The following is a 17382-nucleotide window of genomic DNA, read 5'->3' on the forward strand; positions in this document are numbered from 1 at the left end:
ATCGACCTTTACTGGTCTAGATCCATAGTTTTTTGTTGCACCTCATCTATTTCTTATTGAGATTTAAAATTTAATCTCTATTCACTGATAAATAATAATGGAGGTAAAAGCTTCGAATTTGGGATGTAAAAACAGGTAAATTTGAACTTATTTGAACGTACACCTTGTCGATTGTGGAGTTAAATCTAGAATCAGTTTTAATCATCGGACAAAGGATCCGCCCAATTCATGTAGATGCCTTTTTTAAACATATGCTGATCAGGGGAGGCCGTACATTGTACAATTTGAAATTTAAATTAGAGATTTTTTGCCAACATGCACAGTTGCTTGAAATACTTTTGAAATTTTCCAACTAAACTTTCAATTTTTCATTTGTAGAATCTAAACACAAATTCAAAATCTCTAAACTCAACATTCTACAACTTATTATCAATTAAATTGTCACCATATGCTTACCCCTTTTTATCTGAAATAAATCAAAAATGAAAATATATAAAATCTGCTATCTTGTATCTAAATGGGGAAAAACTAAAACTCATTATCAACCAGTTTGTCTGTATCGGTGTAAGGTGAATTTACAGATCGTATTGACATCCTCTCTGAGTCACCACTGTAATTAAAGTCACCCTGCATCTTGTCGACTGTAATGTTAGAGTTGTAAACTCCGTAGGTGGCATAGCTGGTCAGGCCTAGACAAAGACAGACCCCCACCCTGGCCCATGTCATAAGGGGGAGACTGACCATGAGGGAACTGTTAACGAGAACCCCTGCTGCAGGTAGCCAGGGAACCAGGGGACACTTGAAGGTGCACGGTTCCCAAACCTCCTTTAGTTTCAATCGCATAAAGCACAGGATTATGACACCAAGTAGTAGGAAAAACAATCCTGTAGAGAGAGCGGTTATTATCGAGCCAATGTTTTTGAAGCAAGCACATGAGGCAAGCGAGCATGCCCAGAATGTGAGAGTTGCTAGAATGGCTTGTTTTTCAGCGGCAGTGTACACACCTTTACTCTCGGTGTGAGGTGGCTGGTACCTTCCAACTATCACACATATATTGGTCAAACAGAAGCAAATCAGAGATCCTCCAGAGTTCATCATGACAAGTTCCTCTATGTCAAGGAGGATAATTCCAAGAGCGGGCAGAATCAATGAAATGATGATAGCCACCACTGGAACCTGAGTGGAGCTCACGTAGGTTAGCTTTTTGTACATGATTCCGTCTTGTGCCATGCCGAAAACAACTCTTGAGGTGGCGAGGACTGAGGCGAAACTGCCCGTTGCTGTAGCGAGGATTGCTCCCACAGATACCACCTTTACAACCCACGGGACCGATGCAAAGGCCAGGGCCATTCCTGCTTCATGGGTCAGGGTATAGTAAGGAGCAACATATGTAATAGCACCGCATACCGCCATGTAGAGAGACATGATGAGTCCAAAAGTGAGAACCATGGAGATGGGAATGTCTTTTTGAGGGTTTCTGGCTTCACAGCCTAGACAAGCTATAGCGTCAAATCCTCCATACGAGAAATAAGCCAAGGAAGCGCCTGTAAAGACCCCTGTAGCTCCATAAGGAAAGTAGCCACCAGTTCCATGATCAGCATCTTCAGGGACAACACGGAACCAGTTATCTGTAGAGCCCTTCACGAAACCCATTACGATTATCAGAATGAGAGAAGCCATGACAACAACGTTACATATAGCTGAGACGACCACAGTCTCCTTGACCCCCCACAAGTTCAACCCCCCACATAGCAGCAGGATGAGCAGTGCGAACAGGTCCACATATTTAGTCATGTAGGGGACTTCCACTGCCAGGTTCTTGCCCTCCCAGGCTATAATGGTTCCGTTCAAAATGAGCTGGTCAGCGTATATTGAGAGCGACTTTATGAGACTTGCAAGTCCTATCATCCACTCGATTAGCATGCTGATACCAATAACCCCAGCAGCAAGCTCGCCCAACACGTAATAAACGTACAAATACGCAGAGCCTATCCCCGCAAACCGGGATGCCAGCTCAGCGTACGTGAGCGCACTGACTAGAGCTGCTAAACCAGCAATCAAGTAGCTGATGGTGACAGCTGGACCTGTCGTGTTGGCTGTCAAAACGGGTGTTATCACGAAGATACCTGCTCCCACCACGATGGAAAAGCCAGAGTTAACGAGGTCGAAGATACCGAGGCAGCGGTTCAGGCCACCATCTCCAGCTGATTCCGGGGTCCGGCGTTGTGTCAGGCGTTCTAAGAGGGGCACTTTGAGCTTTGTGTCCATGACTATCTTAATCTGAGTACAAAGAAATTAGAGTTATCCGTGTAATTTGGTGGTTTCAATTTTAGAAAGGAGGTCGACGGTCAGTGGCGTAACTAAGGGGGGGGGGGGGGGGGGGGGGCCGGGGGCGCAATCCTAGGGGCGCGCCAAATCGTCGTTTGAATGTAGGACAATTTCGAAAAACTTAACTACGGTACTAGCAAAACTGCGCGTTTTGATCTAGAAACACATTTTTTAGGGATTTTACCGGCGTATCCTCTAAAATCATCGCTTTTTCGGCGGGGGGGGGCAACAGGCAACGTTACGCCACTGTCGACGATTCTTTGTTATAGTGTCACTACGTGATGGGCATCCAGCCACCGATATCAAATGATGAACTTCGTGCAGGCTAAAAAGCTAAAAAGCATCCTGATAGGTAGAAAAGATAAAAGATGAGAACATAAAACGTGTGATAACAGAGAACTGATGTTTAACGTCATTACTTAACTGCTTAATATTCCTGGCTTACAATTGCAGTGACCATCTAGCCAGGACACGTATTATACGATGTACAGTAAAAGTTGATTAAGAAGGTAATATGATAACTCGTATGCTCATGCCATTACTCAACCGTTGGTTTCCTAATTGGAATTAGATCGTTACTAGGGAACCTTTTAGATCGTGCCTGTTATTGTTATGTATTTTATCAAACAAACATTACTAATAACAGCACACGAATAGGACATACACTGCTGGTTTGGAGCGGTATAAGCTCGGGAAATCAGGGATTACAAAACTGGATTGAACAATGAACAAGATGAACTGCTAAACCACTGGCACTAACCAGAACAAAAATTGATTACCTAAAATCAGGGAAACATGATATTTCTTGATAAAACAGAATCATGAAATTGGTCGAGCTTGTAGGCGGCTTAGCAGGTAAAGTGGTCATATCTATAATTGGACTGATAAGACTTATCAGAGACTGAATATATCCTGACCAACTTGAACTAGAGATTGCAAAAGGAGAATAATGGCAGTAAGCCTTTCAAAGTTCAAATGTATTTAGCCATTACATTCTTGGATTGTTCGAAGTGAAGAGGAAGACTGGTTTTTAAAGATAAGGATTGAGTTTCCATGAAGACTGGACTAACACGTAATTTAGTTTAACACGTTCCCTGGATGGCTCTGAGTCTGACGGACAATTCTAAACCGTCTGCTCTGACCCCGAGGCCCGACCGTAACCCAATTCTTATGTCATGTGGGGCGATTCGGAATCAGCGTTTCTAAAATAAATCAACAGAAATTGGTTTCAACTGTCGGGAGCGGCCCTCGATGAGGTAAACTACAGACTAACTCCTATACTATTTAACTAAGAAAACAGGTCATTGCCTCTTATTGTCTTCAATTATCTTTAATTTTAAATGTATAGTACATTATATTTATAGTATATATTATCTTACTATATATAAAGCGAGACGATATATATATGTGTATATATCCGTGCCATTTTACTGACACCACGGCATCAACTTTAACGCGACTTTCCGCAAAAACCGTAAAACATATACAACTGAAACTTTTTTGACTGGGTCAAATGTTTTAATGGCCTTCAAATCAGCATGGAAAAATAAAAAATTGGCCAATGAATAATAATTTTAGTGCCCAAAATTTGGACTCTCAAGTGGTGTCAAAAACGCGAATTAAATAAGTAATAATTATTTTAGTCTCTCGAGTCTTGACACCACTTTAGGGTTAGACGGGTTCCTGCTAGTATATATAATATATAGTATGTACATAAGACAGTTACTATCAATAGCAAGTAGCTACTAGATAATATTGACACTGTAAGTTTGTGAAATCACAAGAAAATGTTAAGCAATATGAATTGAACTTAATCGAAGCTTTATTCATAAATCAAAGTGATAAAGACTGATAATTTTATGTAAACACGTACTAACTACTATAAAGACTATAAAGACTGTAAAGACTACAGACTGTAAAGATTCACCTCATGAAGATTAAGTTAAACTAGCATTACACATGAGGTATAACTTATTGTTTGAGTCATGATCAGCGGTCGCATCGATGTGCGCAGTTTTCATGTCTACATGATCGTGATTCATTGATCACCATCTATTTTAAGATTCTAAACTGAAGGTTTATCTTGAGGCGATTGCGGCTAAATACCATGATTACTGACTTGTTGAGTTCATATCAAACGTACATCATAAAAGGTATATGTTGAGTGTAACACTGTAACTTGTAAAACGCACTGTCATGTTTTAACGAAAGGAGTATATAAATATAATATTATAATTATAATGCGAACAAATGAAACCAATTACGGGAGCGTTTTAGTGAAAACTTTCAACCTTAGTTGTAGTGCACATACGGAACGTTCACTAAAAATGTTCTGTAAATACGTTCACTCAAACTCATGTCTCACGTTCTAAACGTTATGGATAAATTATACTAGTAGTGTTCAGTAGGATTCACGTACTCTAGTTCGACACACTGTATAGTTTGACTTCGACAAATTGAATTCGCCAGATATCACCCCTGTCGTACTTCGGTACGTGTCGAAGCAGGCGAACTAGAGTTCAGGTAGCGTACTCTAGTTCGACAAATAGTTTCTGCTTGTGATCCAATGGCTATTGCTGGGTCGTCATCATAGGATCACAAGGTTTGATGGCAGATAAAACAATTTTTTGACATCTAGCAACCATTTACCATGAGCGGTTAGAGATTCCAGAACCTTTCAGTATAGTTTTATATCTCCTGTTTGCCACTCAGTTCTGGTCTAGCTAACAGGAAAATATATTGATATCCGACTGTTTTCGATTCAGCAGCTAAATCTCTAGACCAGTACTACTCAGCTCGCTCGCCGCCGCTCGGTTACTAGTCGTTTGTGATGATATAAAGTGTGGTATGTGGTAGATATTTATATAGCGTGCTGTACAATCTAGATCTATAAAACGGAGTACGAGTTACTACGTCAGTCTTTTATCTCTCCGCTAAGTCTACAATTCTGCTAACTAATAATTGACTTAAGAGTATGAGGACAATTAAATGTTTTCGATTCAGCAGCTAAATCTCTAGACCAGTACTCGGTTACTAGTCGTTTGTGATAATATAAAGTGTGGTATGTGGTAGATATTTATATAGCGTGCTGTACAATCTAGATCTATAAAACGGAGTACGAGTTACTACGTCAGTCTTTTATCTCTCCGCTAAATCTACAATTCTGCTAACTAACAATTGACTTAAGAGTATGAGGACAATTAAATGTTCATAGATGTTCTTTAATAATTATAAGTTGGGGAAATTGAGATTTCAAAAAGTTTATTTTCATGAATTTTTGTTTTTGATAATCACTGACGTTCACTAACGTTCAATAACGTCCACTACAAAATTGCTGGAAATTGCGTTCAATACGTCAAAATCCACCGTTCACTACAACTTAGCTTTCAACAATATATTTCAATGAAGCTAATCTAGTAAATATAAATTTGTTCGTTCTTCTGACGCCTGGAGAAAATATACTCTAGCTAAGTAGCTAATTGTGCCCATCACTCATCAAATCCACTTTTACAACTCTTTGGGGTGGTTCCTGGGACAACACATTCCTGAATCAGCTGCATAGATATTACAATTACATATGCTTGTGGCAAATCAGCTCCCAGATCGGTTTTACTTATTGTCCCAAACTAACAACTGTGTATGATAAAACACGAGAGCCTATGGACTGCAGATATATATTAGTTTGTAGTCAACTTGGAAAACTGAGATTAGAGAATTGAGATGTTCATGTTTCAAGTCTAGGACATGGTCAGCGACCAAGTTATAAACAAAAAGCCAAAATGTACACAAATCGTGTATTTGCGCATCTTTTAATTGTTGTACATAATTGTAGTAGCCGTTCTCATTATGTTATTCACGTTAGTACAAAGGTTTTAATTGGAACAGTGTAGCTATAGAAGAACGGAACATGGAAGAATACTTGTGTGTTGTGTACTGGCATATACATTATATAGTTATACGGCGTGGCACGGAGCTTATGGAATTGCAGTCCCTACAAATGCAAGTGGGTGAACCTTCAGGGGTAAAGCATTAATAGATACGCCTCCCACTGTCGGGAAAATGGTGCGATTTTAAAGCATTTTATGCCATCTCAATATACAACGTAAGTCAAAGTGTGTCCCATATCCTACCACCTCTCCTAAACGTCATGAGATCGCGGGTATTCTGGACATATGTGTACATACTCACCAAAACCACAACATAAATAAAAGTATAGAAAACACTAAAACAGCAACAGTGACCAGTGCTGCAGTGCATGGTTATTGGTTAAATGAAAAGAAATTACAGTGGCTACCAATTACAGCAACCTATTCGAGTATAAGAGAAGTCATAGATTACACAGTGACCAATTACATGGTGGAGACCAAATGATTGTTCATTTGTTTACAGAGAAGTATTCACTTGCTTACACGCAATGAAGAGACATAATCAATTGAATTGTTTGATCTTTCATGTAATTGTAAAATTCTGAGGAAATTCAATTCTATTTCTACTAGCACAAAAAATGCACAAAAAATAGCATCAAAACTAAAAGTGCTGTCTTTCTGTGTCCTGTGGCAGATTTTCTAAAAACTTGTCTAAATTAATTCAAATTGTTCGCCAATCACTTCTAAGTTGTAATGAATAATGATTAATGATGCCAGATTTTGTAAATTTTGGTCGATCCTGCTAATGTGATAAACAATTTTAAGTGACTGGAAATTAACCAGATTGATTGGCCGGTAATCATGTGATGATACCGTAAAACTAATTGGGCTTTCTGTACGATTCCCAATTCCCATTGTGTGGATTTAGTGTCAACCCAATCACTTAATAGTGATACCACGTAATCATAATGAATAAACTCTTTATGCTTGATATCTCGGTTATCACTGAGAAGCTGAAGTTTCCATTTTTAGGACATGTGTGTATATCAAAAGGCCAAACACAATGCATTATAAATACAATTTCGATCCAATCATTGAAAATATCTTAAAACCGCGAAGATGACGGTAATTCATATGGAAAAATGAACATCGATATTATTTGATTTGATGTAATCCTCGAATGAGTGATAATAGCTAGTCATAGACTCATACCAAAAGGAATTATTTCAATAGGGCAGTCAGCAACTGAAAAATATTAAATAAGCCCCATAACTTAAAGAGACGTGTGTCCCCCTACCTTTGTTACGTACAAACAATGACAAACTTTAAGGTTGAAGGTAAAGCGCCAGTAAGCCGCATCGTTTAGAATATATAATAGCCCAATGTTAGAATGTTATTGACAAGTTACTAAGTTAGATTAACATTAGGGAGTAGGGACAGAGGACAACAATTAAAAGGCTAGAATTTTAATTACAATAGCTATGTACCAGTACAGTTAAAGTCTCAATTCGTTAGTGTACCAAATATTTGGTGTACCCAAGTATATAAGAATACAATAGCTACAGGATACACGATGATAAGTTTAGTTTTATTTTTCAGGAATATGCAAGCTCTCATTTATTAATTATCCTCAATTATCATCTCACTATGATCCTTATTGAAGTATGATCCAGTGCAGGGTTTGAAAAGTGGTCAAGAGCTGTCTGCTGTCCAGAAACGTTATATGGCGAAGGTCACCCTCTGCAGAAATTAACTAGCGAGATTTAGAGTTCTCATTAACATAACACTAGAAATTTACACGTTGTACTCTGTTGTCAGCTTACAGTTACTGTTAGCCGTAAATGGACAAGTTATTAGTGTTGAGTGAGTACGTTTCAAAGCCCTAAACCATAAACTATTCAACCCGACCTAATCCAAAAATTAGACCCCGATCAACAGTCAACACCTATTAAGTATTAACCCACCATGGCTGAAGGGTTTAGCCGACGAATGCACTTGGAGGGATGACAATCATAAACTCACATAAAGTTAAACGTTCGGCGCGTTAATGAGAGAGAAAATAACGAAAGACGTATATCTTGCGAATCACATAAGTTTTATTGCGTGTTCAATTTGATCAAAAAACGAAAACAAAGTAGAAGTTCAAGTATCTGTATAGTACAACAAAGTGTAAAGTACGTGTTGCAATATCAAATCTATTGTTGTTGCAATAAGCAATAAAACCTCGATTTACCGTACAGTTTGGGGAAAAGAAAATAGTACGGTAAACCGGGGTTTCGAATTTTGACTCCCGTTGGATCACAGAACTCATGGTTCCCAATTACAAATAAGACTAAGAGTTTAATATTGTTCACAAGCACTCGAAACTCAAGGAGTAATTTATAACTAGGGCAATTAACGAGCCCGAATTGAAAAGCTTGCTAGACATCAGGGGTCAGGGACCCATCTATAACTAATACTATAAGCTGTATATACTTCAGAGGATCACGTGATATTAAAAATTAACTAAAAGTAAAACTGTAAACATGTTGCAGACATTTTCATTTGGGGGAAAGGGAAGTTTTACGATAAATCGGGGTCTTACTCGTAGTGCGGTTTCCATTAATTGGTTGTACTTGTAGTTGTAGGCCAATAATCATATAATTATAAGAGAAACTGTACAAGGCATTTATATCAATGCTGGAACTGGAATATGATATCTTGGCCAGCCTTGCAAGAGACAGATAAACACAAACGAATAACACATATTCAAATTAGGCTCACTATTGAGCATATCATTGACATTATCCACAGTGTAATTGCAGCGATGTACAATGTAATTGTACTCTAACTCAGCTATTAGGTGTATCATGTACTGCTGAATTGTAAACGTAAAGCTGAAAGGGCTTATAATAATATACCGTAGGCGTGAAGATTAGCAAATGTAACATAAGCATGCTAAGTATAACGAATTTACTCAATGTTCATTACTCAATATCAAATATTAGTTTATTACTCCGATCCTCGTACTTAGCTTGACTGTGAATTGAATACCTTATCGGACCTTATTTGGACGGACATTAAATGAACTTTAGGTTAACCTTAACATCACGTGGAGCTTTCCTAGCACTGTTTCATTGCCTCCCCTGAATAATATGAACTATAAAAACGTCGGACAATGTCCTTGGCAGCACGATTTACCGTAATATCTAGAGGCTGGAACAAGTTTGTCATGTTGGCGGGGACTAGCTTATGAACTATGTTGTTGATTGCCATAATTTCGTTGACTTTTTCCGCCGGGTGGCCCTTGAAAAAATAAAATACAAGTAAAGTTTTTTGTACCTCTGGCAGACCAGGGAGAACCTTTCCGTCGTTAACTTACGGCACAATAAAGTTCTCATAGTTGTCATATTCTGGACAAAAAGTTCGAAGCGGAAAAATTTTTGAAAAAAATTCAACTGACTTTAACTTAGACGGACCTTAAATGAACGGACTTTATTTGAACGGACATGTAGATGAACGTTAGGGCATCCAGCGTTCAATTAATGTCCGTCCAAATATAAGGTCCGATAAGGTATGACTATGTCATTGCGTGTGTAAGTGTTAAAGGAGGGGGATTCTGGCCGAATGAACCGGTCGTACCAAAAGTTTTGGTCCAAAACCCTAACTCCAACCCTTGCTAGAATGTAGTTGGCAGTGCAGGTGGCCAGGTCACAACATGAACAAAATTAGTAAAAGATGTAGGAGAACTTCGACTGTAGATGAAGTGAAACTTGGAAGTGATAAAAGTTCCATTCAGTATCACTTAAGCGCTTTTTTAAGAAAACAACAATTTCAAGAAAGTTTTAACTACCGTTCACCGAACCTTGACTGTGGCTTTGTTAACAAGGTTTGCCGGTAGATGGTCCGCAGTAGTCCCATTACGACTTACGTTACTACTTTACTATTGCTGTACAACTACTACAGAAGTAATCCCGACAACACTCGACCTCTGCCTGATCCAGAGGATGTCACCATTTTACCTTCACACAGTCATCGAAGTTCGAACGCTGTAAGAAGATGACGATCAGACCTTGTTATTGGCATTGCGATGACCCCGCTTGTCGGAGAAAATAAAGGCATTGCTAAGCAATGGGTAGGGTTTGCAGTTTAGATTAAGATAGCCGTGTGGCACGCTGCAACTAAATTATTCGAGATGAAGAACGTTGTTGATTTGATATTCTCTCGAATTTTCTGTACACCAATGACAGTGACACTGCGACTAAAAGTAAAGCCAAAAGAACTTATGACAAATGAAACAATAACGAAGTAACAAAAATAGCCAATATTTCGGTACAGACTGTACCGTCGGGAGCAGGACTATTGAGCGGAGGACTGTTGAGCGTAGGACTGTAGGTCGGTGAAGGTCGGAAGTAGGACTGTAGAGCGGTGTCAAATCGCCAGGGTAGGACTCTAGAGCGGCCGCCCTTATAGATCTCACAACATGAGGACTTTAGAGCGGTACGATCCTAAAATGAGGACTGTAGAGCGGTGGACTGTTGAGCGGTGGACTGTAGGCCGGTGAAGGTCGGAAGTAGGACTGTAGAGCGGCCCTCCCTTATAGATCCCATAACATGAGGACTCTAGAGCGGTACCCTCCTATAACATGATGACTCTATAGCGGTTGAAAATTTGAAGATTGAACACTCAACGAAGCTAAGTTATACATTTTAACTCGTGATTGATTATGGTCATGACATTCTAGGATGATAACTTGATTAAAGAGTCATGGAGTTAATGAACATTTTCATTATAAATATTTCATTACTAATATTATAGTTTATCTTTATTTAAGATTATTGGTCGGTCTCAACGTCTTCCAAAAAAGACTGTTAACACTCTGCATATGTAGGTAGTTGTAGAAGAGGAGTAGGAATCGAATTTGATATACGAAAACTGGATACTCCGTGATATTTATACCATACCTTCGAAATCCTAACAAGATATCGCACTGCGATGGGATCTGATCTGAATCAGTCCCGTCACCAGATTGATGAACATGAGATATCCTTAGTAGGCGCTAAAGCGTCACGCGATGCGATCCTCATTCCTAAATGATCTGCACGAACTTGATCGGTACTCTGCTTAGCGAAATCACATTGATACGAACAGTTCACTAAAATACCGAAGACACGTTTTACATTTTTGAGTAGCAGGGGAATATTTCAATCATTTGGAAGACGTTGAGACCGACCAATAATCTTAAATTAAGTTACACTATAAGGGAGGGCCGCTCTACAGTCCTACTTCCGACCTTCACCGGCCTACAGTCCACCGCTCAACAGTCCACCGCTCTACAGTCCTCATTTTAGGATCGTACCGCTTTAAAGTCCTCATGTTGTGAGATCTATAAGGGCGGCCGCTCTAGAGTCCTACCCTGGCGATTTGACACCGCTCTACAGTCCTACTTCCGACCTTCACCGACCTACAGTCCTACGCTCAACAGTCCTCCGCTCAATAGTCCTACAGCCTGTACCGTCTGCTGAGAGATTCTTCTCGTATAATTTTCAAGACTTGATGTCATTGCCAATTTATTATCTGAGAAAAATATGATTTATAAAGGAGTAACCTTACATTCTACCTACTACTAATTTCTCAAAATATCCACTACAATATGATGTTTCTCTACCGTTCACCGAACCTTGAAAGTTCATATTGTTTTGAACGAATTATGAGTATGAACTCACAGTGACCACGCACAGCTGCGCGTGGTCACTGTGACCCAGGTCAATATCATTAAAAATATGTCGTATATTATTAATTCTGGGTGAAATATGTCATGGTTTTTATCACCTGATGGGGCATTTTTGGGCCCCACAATGATCCAAATTGGCAGAGCCCGATCCAGGGGGACAAAGCCTGCTACAGGCGAGTCCTAGAAAAATTTATTAAAAAATTCTTAACTTTTTTGATATAATTTTTCAAACACAAGGATATTTTTTATATGATATCCCCCGTCAGATATTTAGATCCATGTCAAATATGCGCTCATCTGATCAAATATGCGGGGACGTTTTTCATGTCAAGTTTTGCCTGTGAAATACAGGTAAAAATATGCGTGAACTTTCTCAGCTATTTGTAAATCATGACATTATAATCACCGAGTCTAGTAATTGTTTAAGAGAGTTCTCTGGCAGTTACGAAACTCGAGAGACTGTGGGATACTGAAGGGAAAGGAAGCAGTTCTAACGAGCTCTTCTCAAACACAAGGATATATTCTTGTGAACTCGGCTAGTATATATGAAACATTTGTCATGGAGTTGTAGAGGGAGTTATGTGCCTCGCCGGGCTAAAGTAGTGGATGACCTTGCTGTACGGCAAGTTAAACAAGGATCTGAAACTACTAGGTTCCGTACAGACTCAACTCTGCACCCGTGTCAATATGTTCATTATATGCAAGCCTCTTGATTTATAATCACCGAGTCTAGTAATTGTTTAAGAGAGTTCTCTGGCAGTTACGAAACTCGAGAGACTGTGGGATACTGAAGGGAAAGGAAGCAGTTCTAACGAGCTCTTCTCAAACACAAGGATATATTCTTGTGAACTCGGCTAGTATATATGAAACATTTGTCATGGAGTTGTAGAGGGAGTTATGTGCCTCGCCGGGCTAAAGTAGTGGATGACCTTGCTGTACGGCAAGTTAAACAAGGATCTGAAACTACTAGGTTCCGTACAGACTCAACTCTGCACCCGTGTCAATATGTTCATTATATGCAAGCCTCTTGATTTATAATCACCGAGTCTAGTAATTGTTTAAGAGAGTTCTCTGGCAGTTACGAAACTCGAGAGACTGTGGGATACTGAAGGGAAAGGAAGCAGTTCTAACGAGCTCTTCTCAAACACAAGGATATATTCTTGTGAACTCGGCTAGTATATATGAAACATTTGTCATGGAGTTGTAGAGGGAGTTATGTGCCTCGCCGGGCTAAAGTAGTGGATGACCTTGCTGTACGGCAAGTTAAACAAGGATCTGAAACTACTAGGTTCCGTACAGACTCAACTCTGCACCCGTGTCAATATGTTCATTATATGCAAGCCTCTTGATTTATAATCACCGAGTCTAGTAATTGTTTAAGAGAGTTCTCTGGCAGTTACGAAACTCGAGAGACTGTGGGATACTGAAGGGAAAGGAAGCAGTTCTAACGAGCTCTTCTCAAACACAAGGATATATTCTTGTGAACTCGGCTAGTATATATGAAACATTTGTCATGGAGTTGTAGAGGGAGTTATGTGCCTCGCCGGGCTAAAGTAGTGGATGACCTTGCTGTACGGCAAGTTAAACAAGGATCTGAAACTACTAGGTTCCGTACAGACTCAACTCTGCACCCGTGTCAATATGTTCATTATATGCAAGCCTCTTGATTTATAATCACCGAGTCTAGTAATTGTTTAAGAGAGTTCTCTGGCAGTTACGAAACTCGAGAGACTGTGGGATACTGAAGGATACTGAAGGGAAAGGAAGCTGTTCTAACGAGCTCTTCTCAAACACAAGGATATATTCTTGTGAACTCGGCTAGTATATATGAAACATTTGTCATGGAGTTGTAGAGGGAGTTATGTGCCTCGCCGGGCTAAAGTAGTGGATGACCTTGCTGTACGGCAAGTTAAACAAGGATCTAAAACTAATAGGTTCCGTACAGACTCAACTCTGCACCCGTGTCAATATGTTCATTATATGCAAGCCTCTTGATTTATAATCACCGAGTCTAGTAATTGTTTAAGAGAGTTCTCTGGCAGTTACGAAACTCGAGAGACTGTGGGATACTGAAGGGAAAGGAAGCAGTTCTAACGAGCTCTTCTCAAACACAAGGATATATTCTTGTGAACTCGGCTAGTATATATGAAACATTTGTCATGGAGTTGTAGAGGGAGTTATGTGCCTCGCCGGGCTAAAGTAGTGGATGACCTTGCTGTACGGCAAGTTAAACAAGGATCTGAAACTACTAGGTTCCGTACAGACTCAACTCTGCACCCGTGTCAATATGTTCATTATATGCAAGCCTCTTGATTTATAATCACCGAGTCTAGTAATTGTTTAAGAGAGTTCTCTGGCAGTTACGAAACTCGAGAGACTGTGGGATACTGAAGGGAAAGGAAGCAGTTCTAACGAGCTCTTCTCAAACACAAGGATATATTCTTGTGAACTCGGCTAGTATATATGAAACATTTGTCATGGAGTTGTAGAGGGAGTTATGTGCCTCGCCGGGCTAAAGTAGTGGATGACCTTGCTGTACGGCAAGTTAAACAAGGATCTGAAACTACTAGGTTCCGTACAGACTCAACTCTGCACCCGTGTCAATATGTTCATTATATGCAAGCCTCTTGATTTATAATCACCGAGTCTAATAATTGTTTAAGAGAGTTCTCTGGCAGTTACGAAACTCGAGAGACTGTGGGATACTGAAGGGAAAGGAAGCAGTTCTAACGAGCTCTTCTCAAACACAAGGATATATTCTTGTGAACTCGGCTAGTATATATGAAACATTTGTCATGGAGTTGTAGAGGGAGTTATGTGCCTCGCCGGGCTAAAGTAGTGGATGACCTTGCTGTACGGCAAGTTAAACAAGGATCTGAAACTACTAGGTTCCGTACAGACTCAACTCTGCACCCGTGTCAATATGTTCATTATATGCAAGCCTCTTGATTTATAATCACCGAGTCTAGTAATTGTTTAAGAGAGTTCTCTGGCAGTTACGAAACTCGAGAGACTGTGGGATACTGAAGGGAAAGGAAGCAGTTCTAACGAGCTCTTCTCAAACACAAGGATATATTCTTGTGAACTCGGCTAGTATATATGAAACATTTGTCATGGAGTTGTAGAGGGAGTTATGTGCCTCGCCGGGCTAAAGTAGTGGATGACCTTGCTGTACGGCAAGTTAAACAAGGATCTAAAACTAATAGGTTCCGTACAGACTCAACTCTGCACCCGTGTCAATATGTTCATTATATGCAAGCCTCTTGATTTATAATCACCGAGTCTAATAATTGTTTAAGAGAGTTCTCTGGCAGTTACGAAACTCGAGAGACTGTGGGATACTGAAGGGAAAGGAAGCAGTTCTAACGAGCTCTTCTCAAACACAAGGATATATTCTTGTGAACTCGGCTAGTATATATGAAACATTTGTCATGGAGTTGTAGAGGGAGTTATGTGCCTCGCCGGGCTAAAGTAGTGGATGACCTTGCTGTACGGCAAGTTAAACAAGGATCTGAAACTACTAGGTTCCGTACAGACTCAACTCTGCACCCGTGTCAATATGTTCATTATATGCAAGCCTCTTGATTTATAATCACCGAGTCTAGTAATTGTTTAAGAGAGTTCTCTGGCAGTTACGAAACTCGAGAGACTGTGGGATACTGAAGGGAAAGGAAGCAGTTCTAACGAGCTCTTCTCAAACACAAGGATATATTCTTGTGAACTCGGCTAGTATATATGAAACATTTGTCATGGAGTTGTAGAGGGAGTTATGTGCCTCGCCGGGCTAAAGTAGTGGATGACCTTGCTGTACGGCAAGTTAAACAAGGATCTGAAACTACTAGGTTCCGTACAGACTCAACTCTGCACCCGTGTCAATATGTTCATTATATGCAAGCCTCTTGATTTATAATCACCGAGTCTAATAATTGTTTAAGAGAGTTCTCTGGCAGTTACGAAACTCGAGAGACTGTGGGATACTGAAGGGAAAGGAAGCAGTTCTAACGAGCTCTTCTCAAACACAAGGATATATTCTTGTGAACTCGGCTAGTATATATGAAACATTTGTCATGGAGTTGTAGAGGGAGTTATGTGCCTCGCCGGGCTAAAGTAGTGGATGACCTTGCTGTACGGCAAGTTAAACAAGGATCTGAAACTACTAGGTTCCGTACAGACTCAACTCTGCACCCGTGTCAATATGTTCATTATATGCAAGCCTCTTGATTTATAATCACCGAGTCTAGTAATTGTTTAAGAGAGTTCTCTGGCAGTTACGAAACTCGAGAGACTGTGGGATACTGAAGGGAAAGGAAGCAGTTCTAACGAGCTCTTCTCAAACACAAGGATATATTCTTGTGAACTCGGCTAGTATATATGAAACATTTGTCATGGAGTTGTAGAGGGAGTTATGTGCCTCGCCGGGCTAAAGTAGTGGATGACCTTGCTGTACGGCAAGTTAAACAAGGATCTGAAACTACTAGGTTCCGTACAGACTCAACTCTGCACCCGTGTCAATATGTTCATTATATGCAAGCCTCTTGATTTATAATCACCGAGTCTAATAATTGTTTAAGAGAGTTCTCTGGCAGTTACGAAACTCGAGAGACTGTGGGATACTGAAGGGAAAGGAAGCAGTTCTAACGAGCTCTTCTCAAACACAAGGATATATTCTTGTGAACTCGGCTAGTATATATGAAACATTTGTCATGGAGTTGTAGAGGGAGTTATGTGCCTCGCCGGGCTAAAGTAGTGGATGACCTTGCTGTACGGCAAGTTAAACAAGGATCTGAAACTACTAGGTTCCGTACAGACTCAACTCTGCACCCGTGTCAATATGTTCATTATATGCAAGCCTCTTGATTTATGATGTCAAGATTTCGGATGTCATGAAAATATCAAAATATTCGCAAAATTTTTTCAAGAAATTTTTTCGAAAAATTATTTTTAAAAGGAATTCTGTAATCAACTATTTCTGAAATTAAATTAATTTGTAACAAAATTTAACAATAATTTTGTTATGTCGTGGTTTTCCTAATCCTTCGAAATATGTCGTATATTAATATGCGAAATATGTAATGATATTGACCTGGGCACTGTGAGTGGTACGCGACTGTGGAACATTAGTTTTTATGCTTTCATGAGATTGGCTGAGCAGCATCAAAACAAATGCAGACGCCAGCATATTAACCTATTACTTAATTATGATAGGTCGGGATAAGTGAGTGCAATGACATTTGATAACCATCTTGATAGAAAGTGAAAAGGATGCACCAATAAATGCGCAACAATTTTCTTATACTTATGTTATGTTATAAATGTTCAGAACAAAGAAAATTGGAACAAAAAAAGCACTTTTGTTGCAGCTAGCGATACCTATACCAAATACATCTTCATTGATTAGAAAAATACATCACTAAATGAATATTTAAACAGATAAAATGATGCAGATGATATATCCATAATAAATAAGAAAGTAAA

General features: G+C 39.6%; 1 protein-coding gene across 1 annotated transcript; it reads right to left on the minus strand.

The window, feature by feature from the left end:
* Positions 1 to 392: 392 nt before the first annotated feature.
* LOC134817295 (cationic amino acid transporter 2-like) lies at positions 393 to 2276 on the minus strand. The gene has a single exon (XM_063826429.1). It carries the CDS (start codon positions 2266 to 2268, stop codon positions 529 to 531), a length of 1740 nt encoding a protein of 579 aa, XP_063682499.1. The 5' UTR covers positions 2269 to 2276; the 3' UTR covers positions 393 to 528.
* Positions 2277 to 17382: the final 15106 nt, after the last annotated feature.

Source organism: Bolinopsis microptera, chromosome 6, assembly GCF_026151205.1.
Source record: "Bolinopsis microptera isolate Bmic1 chromosome 6, MBARI_Bmic_1.0, whole genome shotgun sequence".
NCBI classification, from domain to species: Eukaryota; Metazoa; Ctenophora; class Tentaculata; order Lobata; family Bolinopsidae; genus Bolinopsis; species Bolinopsis microptera.

Coding starts and splice junctions, on each gene's coding strand:
- LOC134817295 (XM_063826429.1), bottom strand. CDS start 2,268: ATGGACACAAAGCTCAAAGTGCCCCTCTTAGAACGCCTGACACAACGC.